The 15,479-nt window shown below is 38.8% G+C and overlaps 2 protein-coding genes across 2 annotated transcripts; both read right to left on the reverse strand.

The window, feature by feature from the left end:
- Positions 1–3,784: 3,784 nt before the first annotated feature.
- LOC139139659 (solute carrier family 35 member G1-like) lies at positions 3,785–7,062 on the reverse strand. The gene is made up of 2 exons (XM_070708527.1): positions 6,795–7,062; positions 3,785–5,507 (listed from the first exon to the last, which is right to left on the reverse strand). Exon 2 carries the CDS (start codon positions 5,464–5,466, stop codon positions 4,747–4,749), a length of 720 nt encoding a protein of 239 aa, XP_070564628.1. The 5' UTR covers positions 5,467–5,507; positions 6,795–7,062; the 3' UTR covers positions 3,785–4,746.
- A 1,271-nt stretch (positions 7,063–8,333) lies between these two features.
- Positions 8,334–12,238, reverse strand: LOC139139660 (solute carrier family 35 member G1-like). The gene is made up of 2 exons (XM_070708528.1): positions 12,115–12,238; positions 8,334–11,096 (listed from the first exon to the last, which is right to left on the reverse strand). The coding sequence occupies exon 2, from the start codon at positions 11,053–11,055 to the stop codon at positions 9,958–9,960; it is 1,098 nt and encodes a 365-aa protein (XP_070564629.1). The 5' UTR covers positions 11,056–11,096; positions 12,115–12,238; the 3' UTR covers positions 8,334–9,957.
- Positions 12,239–15,479: the final 3,241 nt, after the last annotated feature.

The raw sequence follows: 15,479 nt of genomic DNA on the forward strand, positions 1-15,479 counted from the left end.
ATGCTGCTGCACGCTTAATTAGTCGTACACGGAAATGTGAACACATCACGCCTGTTTTAATGGATTTGCATTGGTTACCTGTAAAAGAAAGATTCAAGTTTAAAATTCTTCTCCTCACTTTCAAAATCTTAACCGGTAAATGTCCAGAGTATTTGAAGTCACTGATAGATATTCAGGTTCAACGACGTGTTCTCCGTTCCTCTGATAAATTATTGTTAATTCGGCGTGATACGAGGAACACCACTGTAAACTATGGTTTCCGTGCTTTTTCAGTTGCTGCTCCAATATTATGGAATGAACAAGCGTTTACTAATGCTATTTTAAACTGTTCGGTTCAATCCTTTAAGCGCCAGTTGAAAACTTATCTTTTTAAGGAATGTTACTGTGTTTAATGATATGTATTGATTTTCTTTTATTTCCATTCTTATTTCATTGTTTGTGTACAGAGCACTGAGACGAAGTGTAGTGCGCTTTTTAAGAAATAAATAATAATAAAAAAAAATAAGTTACTTCAAAATCGGTAAGTTAAACCACAGTCCCTCTATCCACAGAGGGACTGTGGTTAAACATAGTACAAAGAGCTTCATATTGGTCGGCATGATCATATGAAATATGAGTTTTCAAACACAAATATTTTATGAATTTACGGTGAACATTTTCAAGTGACTCCATATCTGATTTTTGCAAAGGATTCAAGACAACAGAACCATATTCGTGACAGCTCCTCACAAGGGAGATATGAAGAGATTTACAAGTTAGGACCTGAGAAAAATTTTTGAGAGTTTCGTTATATAAAACGCAACATCCTAAAAGATTTATGTACAGTAAAAGAAATATGATCTTAAAAACTTGGATTTAACATTAAATGAACACCCGATCTTTCACATTCTGTAGTCTATTAAGAATGGTTTCTAAAATACAAAAGTCAAAATCAATTAAAACCCTATTGTTGGTAACAGAAATCACAGAACATTTTTGACATTTAACTCAAGTTTCAAAGATCGATACTAAAAGACAACTACATTAACATCTTCTTGAAGTCTTAAACAATTTGAAATAGTTTGAATAAGTCTAAAGATTTCGGCATCGTGTGCATATAAGAGACATTGCAAATCTATACAAACACTTGTAGATCATTTACATAAATACTGAATAACAGTGGACCAATTAGTGTACCCCGGGTACCCATGATGATACTGGGCCCATTCAGAAAAGCGACCGTCAATAACTCAGATAACTATACTCTTTGTTGACGGTTACTTAAATATGATTTTAATAACTGTAGACTTTGACCAGAAAATCCATCACATGCTAGTTTTGTAAACTTACAGTCTATGGTTAACAGAGTCAAAAGCTTTACAGAAGTTGTCAGTGTGGATGCCATCAACTTTTAGTTTCTTGTCAAAACAATGTACAAGAAAATCAACTTAGGTTACAAGATCGGTCTTAGTATAGAGTGAGTCTTAATAATCCATGCTGTGAGTTACATATATAACACGATTGGAACTAATTTGGGATTATTGGATGGTGAAGTAGTGTCGATTTAATCTGCAAACGTAATCTCATATGCTTTTCTTTTTAAGGTACACACTTATTTTAATGAGTAATTTGCAATGTTGCAACATTCAGCTTTATGGCACGTAACACTTTCGAGAAATTTGAAATATATGAAAATCAAATTATCCCAAATTAGTTCCAATCGTTTTATACACTGTTTAACATGGTTGGATTTATCATCAAAGATCACTTTCTCAAATGTGTTACTTATTTATGAGAGAAGTGACACTGGTCAATAGTTGGTGACATCGCATTTGCTACCACTTTTAAAAATTGATACAACATTTGCTTGATTAAACAAGCTTGGAAATGTACCTCTCTCAATTAATTTGTTCAATAAAACCATAGGTGGGTAAGCAAGTTGATTTGCACAACGCTTTAACAAAATACCTGAGATGTTATCTGGACCCATGGCTTAATTAGGATCCAATGTATTGAGATGTTTGGGAATGATGTCTACAGAAATATGTACACAAGGCACCATTTGTGGCATCATCAAAAAGTGGAACAGCTGTGGTTTGGTCGTCCTTTTTGGAAACGGACTGAAAGAAAGCATTAAATAATTCTGCATCTTCCTTCGATTTACAGGCAGGCTGTCAGGTAGACTGATTGTTATGGCGCACTGAGTTTGGGACAGATTTTGATTTACATCTTGACTTTACGTGTCCCCAGAAACGTTTACTTAGAAAGTTTTCACTTTGATTTCTAAACGGGGTCTAATGTAAATATAAAACTCAAGTGTGTAACATTTTCCATACGTGCTTGTAAACATTGATTTGTTTGTACCGCCATCACATAATCTTTTGGGAGTACAGAATCTGTAGAACACGTCGCGTCCTCTTTATTCCGGAGTAGAACCATGTAATAACGCTGGCCTTGGTATTTCAGTGCGTTCAGCAGTTCAGTTGTGCGTGTAAACTTTATTCAAAAAATTCATAAGCTCTGAGCAGTGTTGAGTTTCAAACCTGTTGTTGATAAAAAAGCTGGTTGACTGTGATTTACACCCTGGAAAAGGTCAGAAGGGTCAAATGCATTAAACCACAGTCCCTCTATCCATAGAGGGATAGAGGGTCAATGATTAAACCTTTCCGCACGTGACTATCGGACACCACACACTACACTTCCTCATAGCGATCTCATTAATATTTTCCATAAAATTATTGACTTCTTAATTTTAAGGGAGCTTTACATTATATAGATGGTTTCCCCATCTAGCCTATTCTAGATGAAGAAATGAAATACAATGACATACGTTTTCGTAAGCAATTTAAACATGGTGGTTCTACATTCCCTTTTGACATTCCCTGTTGATAGATTGAAAGATCCGTCGCTCGAGGGCGCTCGTAAGGGGAAGAGTAGAGAGCGACTGATCTTTCAGTGTGGGACCCTACGCCGTTTTGGCCATTCTGTACCTGTACAAGTTGTTTTGGTGAATTGATTTACGGAAACTTTCAGAGGGCCTGGTAATGTTTGCTTGTGACGGGTTCATAGATGACGTGTGTTGTTTACACGGTGACAGGAAGTTCGGTTGGTCTCACCTTGGTATTTACCAAGAGTGTCTAATTATAGAATGTAAATACAACGGTACACCTGCTACATTTCGTAAGATCTATATTACCATTGAGGGTGGTGTGTTACTTAACAACCTCTTTTATAAGAGAGAGAACTTTTCTTTCTTTATTCTTTGGACGCCAGACATCTCTGGTAATATACAATCACATATTTTTTCATGTGGACAGTAGAAACAATCGCATGTTTTTACGGCATGTTGGTAGAGAAAAGGTTTTAGAGACATGGTTTCCACTCAAGAAATACTGATATCATCAGAAATTCTGAGCGGCTTTAAGTGAGGTGGTGTCTGATCAACACTTCATGAGGGCAACAAGATCAGATTAGAATGATTTGAATCCCGTATATATATATATATATATATATATATTATATATATATATATATATATATATATATATATATATATATATATATATATATATATATATATATATATATATATATATATATATATATACGTATACGTATACGTATACGTATACTTGAGATGTAGCCTACACATAGCTCCCAGTGTTGTTCGTAGCGTGGTTTGGTAATAGCGGATGAATAAAATTGCACACGTTTACTGATCTGCTTGTATATTTTCTGTTTATTCTGTTGGTAATTTTGATACAACGTTTCGTCCTAAAAGTATATTTATATATAATCCCCCCGTATTCCGAACGAGTGTGGCTGCGTCGCGGACGAGTGATTCCCCGTGTAGCGGCCGTATCCCTCCGAGCCGTAGGCGAGGGGGGATACGGCCGCTACACGGGGAATCACGAGTCAGCGACGCAGACACACGAGTGAGGAATACGGGGGGATTATATATTTATCACATGCATAGACCCAGTTTTCCGTGAATAAACCTTCCAAAAATGATAATTACTGGGAAAAAACGAGAGGGAGTATTTTACAAAAATTCATACGCTAGTGTTATGCGGTCGTGGCTGGGTCACAGCTGACTTGACTGCGGTCAGCTCAACATGTCGAGGCACAGGGGCTCATAAGTGGCTATTTAAGTCAATATTACAGCGGTTTTTCTTTCTTTTTCAATGTTAAAAATAAACTAGCTGAAGAGCACAAAACTTGTTGGAGCACCGTCAGTGTCTCGTCTATTTGCTTAAATCCCCACTCGTATCAATATCTTTACTCTCGTGTCGGTTTTCCCTGAATGCTGCCAAGAAAGCTAAGAGCGAACTGAAAAGAACGAGGGCGGCTCCGATTAGTTCAAAATGGGTAGTAAGTTTGCCAAACAGGAATATATCAGCTAAAAAACCGGTAAAAATCTGCAAGTTGAAGAGCAGGGTGACTTTGGCGGCCGTCTCAAGTTGGAGAGCCCTATTGAAAGTATATAGGTAAAGTATGAAGGACGCAATCATTCCAGTCAAAAACCCGACATTGTTGGGATTACTTCGAAAAGCTTCAAGAAGGGTCATCGTGCTGAAGAAGTATGTTGTCGGGGCTGTGACCACAATGCCGCATATTCCGTTAAAAAGAATTACCACGAGAAGGGAAGTACCGTCGCTCATCATTTTGGTGGTTAGTGCAAGATGCGAGGTATAATGATATTCAAATATGCAGATTACACTAATGAGCATTGTTTCGGTATTAAAATTCTATGCTAATGACCCTTAATCAATGTGGAATATTCATGTACCTCGGATCTTGCATTGTATTCATTTTGGTGGAGAGTGCACCCAGTGACAGCGTCACTGCCGCAGCAAATGCTAGCAAGTAGCCCAGCGAGTCGTACTCCTTATGCGAGGCTTCTTTTCCGAAGACGAACTCTGGACGGGAAACGAGCACAATTCCGGTCAGATTGATGATGGTTATAATCATGTCCGTCACTTTACACTTCTCGGAGAGACAGAGACAGGCCAACAACGTTGTCATGATGGGTATGCACCCAACGGCGATGGTTGTCGCGTCGCCGATACCTATGTAGACTAGCGAGTAGTTGAAACATAGAGTGTTAGCAGCTTCCAAGGTGCCTTTCAGTATATTCAAGATAATGTCTTTTCTTTTCAATTCCAGTACGTTAACCGACTGATACATCATCAGAGGAACAAGTATTATTACCATGACAATCGATCTCACGAATAGTTGCTGAATGGGAAATATTCCTCCTTCATTACAGTACACCACAAAGACATCAACTGAGCCGAGGGACAAGCCACCGAGGAGCGCGTAAAAGGCACCAGCAATGGCACCCCAGCAACCTCGCGGTCTCTCCTTCTCAACGTTTCCGCTCTCTTGGTGATGCGAAGGCCGAAAGTTCTCATTTCCATTAAGGATGACATCGTTTTCGGTGGGTTCAGAAGTATCGCCATTTCTCCTACTAGCAACGTCACCCATACTTCCTTACTGGTACACCAAATGACATATACTTGACCTTTCTGTCAAAATGAAAAATAAGAGTTTTATAAATAATACTCACTAGTATTAAAAAATGCCATATTTCGCAAGTTTGAGCGTTACTGTTACAAACACAATACACAGGTATAGCATGCTGAGTACAGGTGTGTAGACTTATCAATTGGTGTACCCTTCATAAAATGGATTTTAATATTGACGGAACAAACGATGAAGCGATGATAGTATAACTTCAGAAGGAATGGAACCGAACACATTCCATTAGGTAATTATGACAAAGGTGTAGAAATTGTTCACTCTTTCGACCTTCTAGGCACGATTCTTTCGTAAGGTTTGAATCGGGGAAATAATATTGACCACATTGCGAAGAAAGCACAACAACGTATTTACTTCCTTTGCCGTTTCACAAAAGTTTGGGTTTCACAAAAGTTTGGGTTTTCACAAAAGTTTCACCAAAGATATTTCTATTACATTCTAACCATCTGTAATCGAGATAGCTGAAATAAGTGCAGCCAACACGACAGGAAAAGCCAGCGCACTGCCCGTCGGCTACAGTTATTGCAGCTAAATCGAGAGAGTTTTCTAACATTTTCAATCGAGCTATGGTTTTTAAGCACTACTCCGATCGCTCTAAATTAAGCAGATATTCAAACCATATCGCATCTCAATGGCACTGAACTTCAATCTCAATTATTTTTCCGGTGACGGTAAAAAGTCAAAAATGTATTATCAAGGATGTAAAACAGCCATCACACAAATTATTTGATATGCTTCCGCCAGGTAGGCGATAAAGATCACAAAACAAAAACGAATAATCTCAAAATCACTTTTTATACAACAGCTGTTCGCTTTTGAAATGAAAAGTAGCGTCCGTGTTGTCTTGTGACTGTATGCGAAAATATTTTTGGGATATTTTCAACCCGTTGGTGTTTTTACTAGATTTTACAAGATTTTCCTGTGGTATAAACAGTCACCTTGCATTCCAATCAATATTTTTATACGCATGGCAAATCAAGTACACAGTCAATGTTCATGTAGAAAGTGTAACAATAAGCATGTTTCTGGTCTAAGTAATTACTTTTAAAGTGGAATCTGGATAAAAATAATGGCTAAGAACAACGCTGGTACAATTTTCTGGCACATTGTACTAAGCATAAAACTTTAATACCTATACAAGAACGACAGACACAAGCATAGACAATAAACCAAATTGAAGAGAGACTGCAATGGTGCTTGTAGGTTTTTCGTAGGAGTTTCTCTCATAAGTTGCCGAAAGCCGCTGTTTATCATATCATCATACGCTCACCTACCTGGCCAGTTTCTTTGAAAAACCAAAGTTGATAGCGTTACGCCTGAAAACTTTCCTCCCAGCAGGAATTGTAGTGGACAGAAAGGGTATCTTTCATTTGTACACGTACGTGACTTTTGACCAAACTACCATACATGTGCACTCAGAATAGAGAGTGAACTCATTATGCGGTAGGTGTATGAATAGCATACAGTATTAAGGATGAAAGAGGCCTTGACATTTCATTCACGTCATACTGTCAAAGTACTTTGACCAGCGTCACTTCGAATTCAACAAATGGAATAAAGTTTCAAACGGACTATTTATGGATAATTCGCCTGGTTCAAATATCATATTTCAAATAATACGAGTGACAAGGTGTCTTGTGCTGAAATTTTTTCATGAGGTGTACTCTTGGTAAAAATATGACAAGGTCTGACTCACTCCTATTTTAATTTCACATATGCTAAAAATACCCATGTTGCAGCGTTTCTAAGTCTTCAAATAGCATTCTTTATAGCACAACAACATTGAATTTCGTTTCGAATAAACTAAAAACAGGTCGATAAAGTTTGCTCTTATCCAGACACATTCCGGGTATAGGTTATCATAAAATTCGACCATACAGATAGATCAATGCTCTACATATGCCCACTTTCCTTTTTATCGACAAATGTACTGCAGACAGCCGAACGATAGTTCATGACTGACGAGAGAGAGAGAGAGAGAGAGAGAGAGAGAGAGAGAGAGAGAGAGAGAGAGAGGGGTTGTATCTTGTTTCAAGATTAAAGAAGCAACATTTTGCACGCGTAATAGATGGTTGTGGTAGTTGCGGATCAACAACTCTCTTCTATATGTACACAGGTATAATCGCTAGAACGATTCTTCTTGTCAGGATTAGCTGAGGTCGCATATAACCATACATCAATAAGTTTGATATCTTGCGGCAACTTTTTAATTTACTATAACACTGAAACATAACTGAATACAGCATACGGCCATTCAGAATAACTATGAATCGGTACCGCATTTGGGTGTTCTAATTGGCGTATTTTCAGTACTCTAATTTTGATGGCTTATTGATTGTTATGCTAAATGATATTTAACCATCCGGATATTGAAAACTTGTCACCATGAAAGTCGGCATGTACAGTCATGTAATGATGCATTGTCGACTGTACTCTACAAGCAGACAACACGCAAAGTACCATAGAGTCAGGAACACTTTTTCGTGAGACAACGCACGGAAATGTATATCAGAAGACATTTTCGCTCCGCTGACCTATGCAAAAATCAATCGTTTGACGGGTAGCGCTGAGTTTTTGCCGTAAAGAGGCGCGTGGTTTACGACGATGATCAGACGAGAGGAAACATCGGACCTAGGCCGTTGAAATTGAAAACCGAGGCCACATGCATTTTCATTTGATTAAAAGCACAGACTAAAACAATATATATTAATTTTCATTGCTATGTCGCTGTTTTCACAAGATACTGGCCGTTTGATTAAAGTTGAGTTGCTTTTACGTGCAGCCAACGCATGCCGGTGCGGTGACAGACAGTTAATGTGATATCTATTTGGGCCAAAATTATCAACAAACTTACAAAAAATCAATCAATCAATAACATTTATAAAGCGCCAGGGTCACTAACCAAGTTATTTTCAAAGGCGCTGAGTTTTAACATTTGTGTTCATGCGTTTTAGCAAATAAATATGTCTTTGAGTTTTTGTTTAAAAAATTTAACACTTTGGGCCTGTCGAATGTCAGAATGTAGAGCATTCCAGAGTTGCGGTGCAGTGACGGAAAAGGCACGTCCACCATACATTTTAAGTCTGTAGTTGGGTACACACAGCAGGTTCTTGGAGTTAGAGGGTAGTGAACGACGGGGCCTGTATGGCTTGATAACATCCCGAATGTAGAATGGGATAAGACCGTTGAGATCTTTGTAAGGTAGCAGTAGAATTTTGTGGTCAAGTCTATACTGAACTGGCAATCAATGGAGACTCCGAAGTACTGTTGATATGAGATATTTTTTTTATTGAACGGGTGACGACTCAAGCTGCCGTATTTGAGCTGGTTGAATCAGTCTGATATTGGATCTCGGGAGTGAATTACAATAATCAAGTTTTGAGGACAGTACAGCATGTATTAATATCTACAAGTTTCCTTACTCAGATATTTCCTGATAGATACGATTCGACGTAGATAAGCATAGATTGACCGACAGGTTGATTGGATGTGCTTGTTAAACATATGAGTATCGTCAAAGATGGCTCCAATATCAAGGGCTGCTTTGACTGGTGTAATCACACTTGAACCAATGGCTAATTGGTCGACAAGATTTTGGGATTGGTCAAACTTCGAACGAATGACAAGGACTTCTGTTTTTGAGTCATTGAGTTGTAGTATATTTTTTGTCATCCAGTGTGTTTGATGTCACAGATACTGGCCTCAATAGAGCTGACAACTGACATGGAATCATTGTGAGAGAAAGACAGGTACAATTGATTGTCATCTGCATACTGATGAAATTCCAAGTTATGTTGACGAATGAGTTTCCAAAGTGGAGAGACAGACATAGTTAACAAAAGTTGACCAACGACTGACCCTTGAGGTAGGCCAAACTGAAGAAGATAGGGTTACTGGTAGCATTTTCAATTGTTACTGACTGGTGTCTGTCTGTAAGATATTATTCGAGCCATTTATGGGCAACAGCTGTAATGCCAAGGTCATAAAGCCGGTTCAACAGTACGATGTGGTCAGTGGTGTCGAATGTTGTCGATAGATCCAGGAGGACAAGTATAACACTCTTACCGGCATCAAGAGATAAACAGATACCATTGTGAACTTTCAAGAGAGCTGTCTCAGTACTGTGATATTGTCTGTATACAGCAGATTGTCGGGGCTATAGTAAGGAATTAGTAGTGAGATTAAATGAAAATTGATGAAATGTTGCATTAAAATTTTGGTTGGAAAAATTACGGCACTCAGAGATCGGAGAGTTAATCCTTTCCGCGCGTGATTTTGGGACATTACACACTAAACTTCCTCATAGCGCTGTCATAAGTGTTTTCCATGAAATTTTTGACTTTTAAATTTATGGGTGCTTTATAATACATAGATGGTCCACCCTGCGGGATATTCTTGATGAAGAAACGAAATATAGTAGGACCGTCAGTGTCTCGTCTATTTACTCAAAGCCTCATTCGTTTCAACATCTTTACTCTCTGTTCGGTTTTCCCTGAATGCTGCCAAGAAAGCTAAGAGCGAACTGAAAAGAACGAGGGCGGCTCCGATTAGTTCAAAATGGGTAGGAATTTTGCCGAACAGGAATGTATCAGCTATAAAACCGGTAAACACCTGGATGTTGAAGATCAGAGTGACTTTGGCGGCCGTCTCAAGTTGAAGAGCCTTATTGAAAGTATAGAGGTAAAGTATGAAGAATCCTGCCATTCCAGTCAAAAAACCGACATTGTTGGGATTATTTTGAAATGCTGCAAGAAGAGTCATCGGGCTGAAGAAGTATGACGTCGGGGCTGTGACCACAATGCCGCTTATTCCATTAAAAAGTAAAATCAAGAGAAGTGAAGTACCGTCGCTCATCATTTTAGTGAAGAGCGCCCCCAGTGAGAGCGTCACTGCCGCAGCAAATGCTAGCAAGTAGCCCAGCGAGTCATTCTCCTTATGAGAGGTTTCTGTTCCGAAGACGAACTCTGGACGGGAGACGAGTAGAATTCCGGTCAGATTTATGATGGTTATAATCATGTCGGTCACTTTACACTTCTCGGAGAGAAAGAGACAGGCCAACAACGTTGTCATGATGGGTATGCTCCCGATGTCAATGGTTGTCGCGTCGCCGATACCTATGTAGACTAGCGAATAGTTGAAACATAAAGTGTTAGCAGCTTCGAAGATGCCTTTCAGTATATTTAAGATGATGTCCTTTCTCTTGACTTTCAATAAGTTGACGGAGTGATACCTCATCAGAGGAACGACAACTATCACCATGATTATCGATTTCACCAGTAGTTGCTGAAGGGGAAATATCCCACCTTCAACGCCAAAGACCACAAAGACATCAACTGAGCCGAGGGACAAACCACCGATGAGTGCGAAGAAGGCACCAGCAATGGCACTCCAGCAACCTCGCGGTCTCTCCTCCTCAACATTTCCGCTCTCTTGGTGATGAGAAGGTCGAAAGTTCTCTTTTCCATTAATAAGAATGGAATCGTTTTCAGTTGGTTCAGAAATGCCGCCATTTCTTCTACTTGCAACGTCACCCATACTTCCTCACTAGTGCACCAAATGACATATACTTGACCTTTCTGTCAAAATGAAAACATACAGGTATATATAATACTGAGTATTTATTACTAAAATATGCCAGCATATGTTAGCTAACTTTGGGCAATATACATAGACAATGGATACTCCTCTGTCACTTGGTGCACCCGTAATAAAACTGATTTGAATTTTCTATACGTTCTAACCATCTTTTATCGAGACATCTGAAACAATTGCAACAAACGCGACAGAAAAAGCCGGCGCATGGACCGTAGCTACACTATTGCAGCTATAATCGAGAGTGTTTACTGACTCTTTCAATCGAGATTTGGTTTGGAAGCACTACTCCGATCGCTCTAAATTAAGCAATTATAGTCAAGCCATATCGCACCTCAATGGCATTGAACTTCCATCTCTCGACTGAATTTTTAAATCCGGTGCCAATAGAAAGTCAAGTGTGTAATATTAGGGATGTAAACCACCCACCAAGCTAAATCTCGGATATGCCTGGTAGTCATGATAGATATCCCAGACCAAAAACGAATCGTCTCAAAAACACTTTTTATCCAACAACTATTCGCTCCGTCAACGAAAATGGCGTCCAGCATGTTGTCTTTTGATTGTATGTGAAAATGTCAGTGGGATCCTGTCCAACCCGTTGGTGTTTCTACTAGATTTTACAAGATTTCCTGCGCTATGAACGGTCATCTTGCATTCCAATGAATATTTTTATACACATGGCAAATCAAGTGCCATTTTAGGTACACAGTCGATATACACGTGGAAATTGTAACATTAGGTACGTTTCTGGTCTCCTATATGTAATTGCTTTTAAAGTGGAATCTGGATAAAATAATGGCTCAGAACAACTCTTGTGCAATTTTCTCGCGCATTGTACTAAGCATAAAACTTTGATACCTATACAAGAAAGACAGGCACCAGCATTGACAATAAAACCAAATTGAAGAGAGACTGCAATGGAGGGTGTAGGTTTTTCGTAGAAGTTTGTCTCATAAGTTGCCCGCCGTTGTTTATCACTATCATCATACGTTCACCTACCTGGTCAGTTTCTTTGAGAAACAGAAGTTGACACCGTTACACTGATAGCTTTCCTCCCAGTAGCAAGTGTAATGGACAGAAAGGGTACCTTTCACTTGTACACTCACACAAATTTTGACCAAACTATCATACATGTGCTCTTAGGGAGCCTTCGGTAATCACAGTGGGGGTGGGCTTGGGGAATTCAGTGCACACCTGTACTGTAAAACGTGACCCCTCCGTATCCTCGTGTCTGAAGTGTGACACCCCCCTGTCCGACATTCTAAAACTTGCCCTCCCCAACCACTGCAGTTTTCTCCCCTGGAATTTCTGAAACAGTATAAGCTAATTTACATAATAATTTGTTTAATTGTTATGTAAGTTAGGCACAGAAATTACAGGGGGAGGGCCGGCGTTTTGGGAGGTAGGGAAGGAGGGTCACAATTTTCCACGCACGCATTTTTGAAGAGACATGATATTTGAACATGGCATTTGCGGGACGGTCACCATATTTTGCGCACCTACGGTTATAAGAAGGCAAGATGTAGTTGGTACAGTGCTTCCTTAAAAATCAAATCATAATACATGAGAGTCTATCAGACAAACTATTGACAATTTTCCCTCACACAACAAACTATATCTGTACATTTATATATGTTTGATAATATATGTAAATGTACTTTGCTGGAAGTGGGAAATAAAACGTCCACAAATTGGCTTCCTGAATTTCATCGAATATGTTGATTCGCTACACATGGTAGTCTATGAGAGAACTATGAACAATTTTTTTTCCAAAATAAAACAAACAATAGCTTTGTATTTATAGACGTTTGATAATTCATATATAAGTGTACTTGATTAGAATAGGGTGGTTGCAAGTCCATATGTGTGCAAGAAATTTGATTTTTGAATTTCACCGAAATGTTGATTCACTATACATGGTAGTCTATGAGGAAATTATGAACATTGTTTCCAATATAAAACTAACAATATCTGTGCATTTATAGACTTTTGATAATTGATATACACTTTGCCACCTGTCCCATATGCTTTTGTCTCTTGCTTTTCGTCATTTTTAACTGTGGAAGACGTTTTATGAAGGATACCACTGCATCTTCTTTGCTTGTGAAGCTTGTGGATAATGTGTATGTATTTAAAAGAATCGATATATTTCGTTAGTGATTTCCTATTCAGGAAATATAACACGGACAATAAAAGGTTAGGCTGTAAAATCAGCTTCTGTAAAAGTGACCCCCCCCCCACCCAAGATAGGTTTATAAAAGTGACCTCCCCCTTTGGCAGGTTTCTAAAAGTGACCCTCAACCTTATTCCCCCGGCCCACCCCCTGTAATTACTGAAGGCCCCCTTAGAATCGACAGTGTACTCATTATGCCATAGGTGTATAGAATAGCATACAGTATTAAGGATGAAAGCGGTCTTCAAATTTCATTTAGGTCATACTGTCACAGTAGTTTAACCAGCGTCAATGCGAATTCAACGAATGCAACCATGTTTCAATGGATAATCGATAATTCACCAGATTCGACTATCATATTTCAGAAAATACGATGACAAGGTGTCTGTCTGCTGATATTTTTCAAACCAGTGTACTGGGCATGACTCACTCTTATTTATATTTTACAAAGCTTAAAATACTCTAGCTGCTATGCTCATAATTCTTCAAATAGCATGCTTTATAACACAACAACAGGATAATTTCGAACAAACTGCAAACTTTAGACAGGTCGATAAAGGTTACTCTTATTCCGAGCATAGGTTATCTCAAAATTCGACCATACAGATAAGAAAGCTAGATCAATGCCAGACCGGGTATGTCTGTTAATGACTGTAAATGAACCCACTTTCCTTTTTATCGACAAAATCTACTGCAGACAGCCGAGCGATAGTTCATGACAGACGTTTACATGAAGTCACATCAACAGGTGATCCCCGGTGTAATGTGCCACATCGTCATGGCCAATAATGAGGCCAAGGTAGACATTATTACTTTCGCTTATTTTGTCCAACTTGACCAGATGCCGACCAATATAGCTCAAAATTCCATAGACCCACTAGTACACACATCTGAGAGAGAGAGAGAGAGAGAGAGAGAGAGAGAGAGAGAGAGAGAGAGAAAGAGAGAGAGTAAAGTTTTTTCTTGTTTCATGTTTAAAGAAGCAACATTTTGCACGCGTAATAGATGGTTGTGGTAGTTGCGGATCGACAACTCTCTCCCATATGTACACAGGTATAATCGCAAGAATGATTATTCTTGTCAGGAATAAGCTGAGGTTGTGTAACCATAAACCATATGTCCATAAGTTCGATATCTTGCGGGAACTTTTTTAATTTACTATAACACAGAAACATAACTGAATACAGCATATAGCTATTCAGAATAACTGTATGAATTGGTACCGCATTTGGGGTTCTCTTTTGCGTATTTTCAGTAGTCAAATTGTGACGGCTGATTGATTATTATCATGATTATGCTAAATGGTATTTTACTATCCGGATATTCAAAACTTGTCACCATGAAAGTCGGCATGTACAGTCTTGTTGTAATGATGCATTGTCGACTATACTATACAAACAGACAACACGCAAAATACCACACAGTCAGGAATACTTTGCCGTGAGAGATGTTGGTTGTTATAGTCGCAAATTTTCAAAACCTTGAAGCGAACAACATATTATAACTATACTTTTCCGAAAATTTACGAGTTCTATACGCTCGGCTGTACATATTTTGACTACCAAAATGCTGCCTTTCAAGTAATTCCGACAAAGATGAACATTTGATTCATATTTTAACATGTTCAAATACTGGTTCATATCTATACCAACAATGGAATGTGAGATCTTGTCGATGAAACAGCAATGAAACACTCGGACAACAGTACACCACAGTAGCTTTACGGTCAGCAATCGAACAAAATATAGACACATCCACACTCAGGCTTCACAGCAGGACTTAGTATACTGGCAGGATACATTACGAATTATTTCTTGACAGAAAGTTGGAAACATGAATCCAGGTAGCGTTGACCAAATCTTTAAGTCGGCGCAAAAAAAACCCGCCAATCATTGAGTTTACGGGTGCGAATGAAGCTCCATGCACTTTCTTGGGTTGATCTTGCTAGTTGGCAGATGTCTGTGGGAGATAACATTTACCATCGACAAGCCATATACCTCACACGCACTTGCATTAACTGTCAAAGTTCAACGGCTCCTCAAAACTACACTCTCCTAATTCTGAGTGGCAACGAAATGATGAGAATGTCTGATATGCACTTGAAAAGGTTAAACAAAAGATATTGGCCAAAAATAGTTAATACCATGCCAAAAGTCTGTCACAGAGGTCATTCACTTTGTCGTCAATTCAG

This window comes from Ptychodera flava, chromosome 9 (assembly GCF_041260155.1).
Source record: "Ptychodera flava strain L36383 chromosome 9, AS_Pfla_20210202, whole genome shotgun sequence".
Lineage (NCBI taxonomy): Eukaryota > Metazoa > Hemichordata > Enteropneusta > Ptychoderidae > Ptychodera > Ptychodera flava.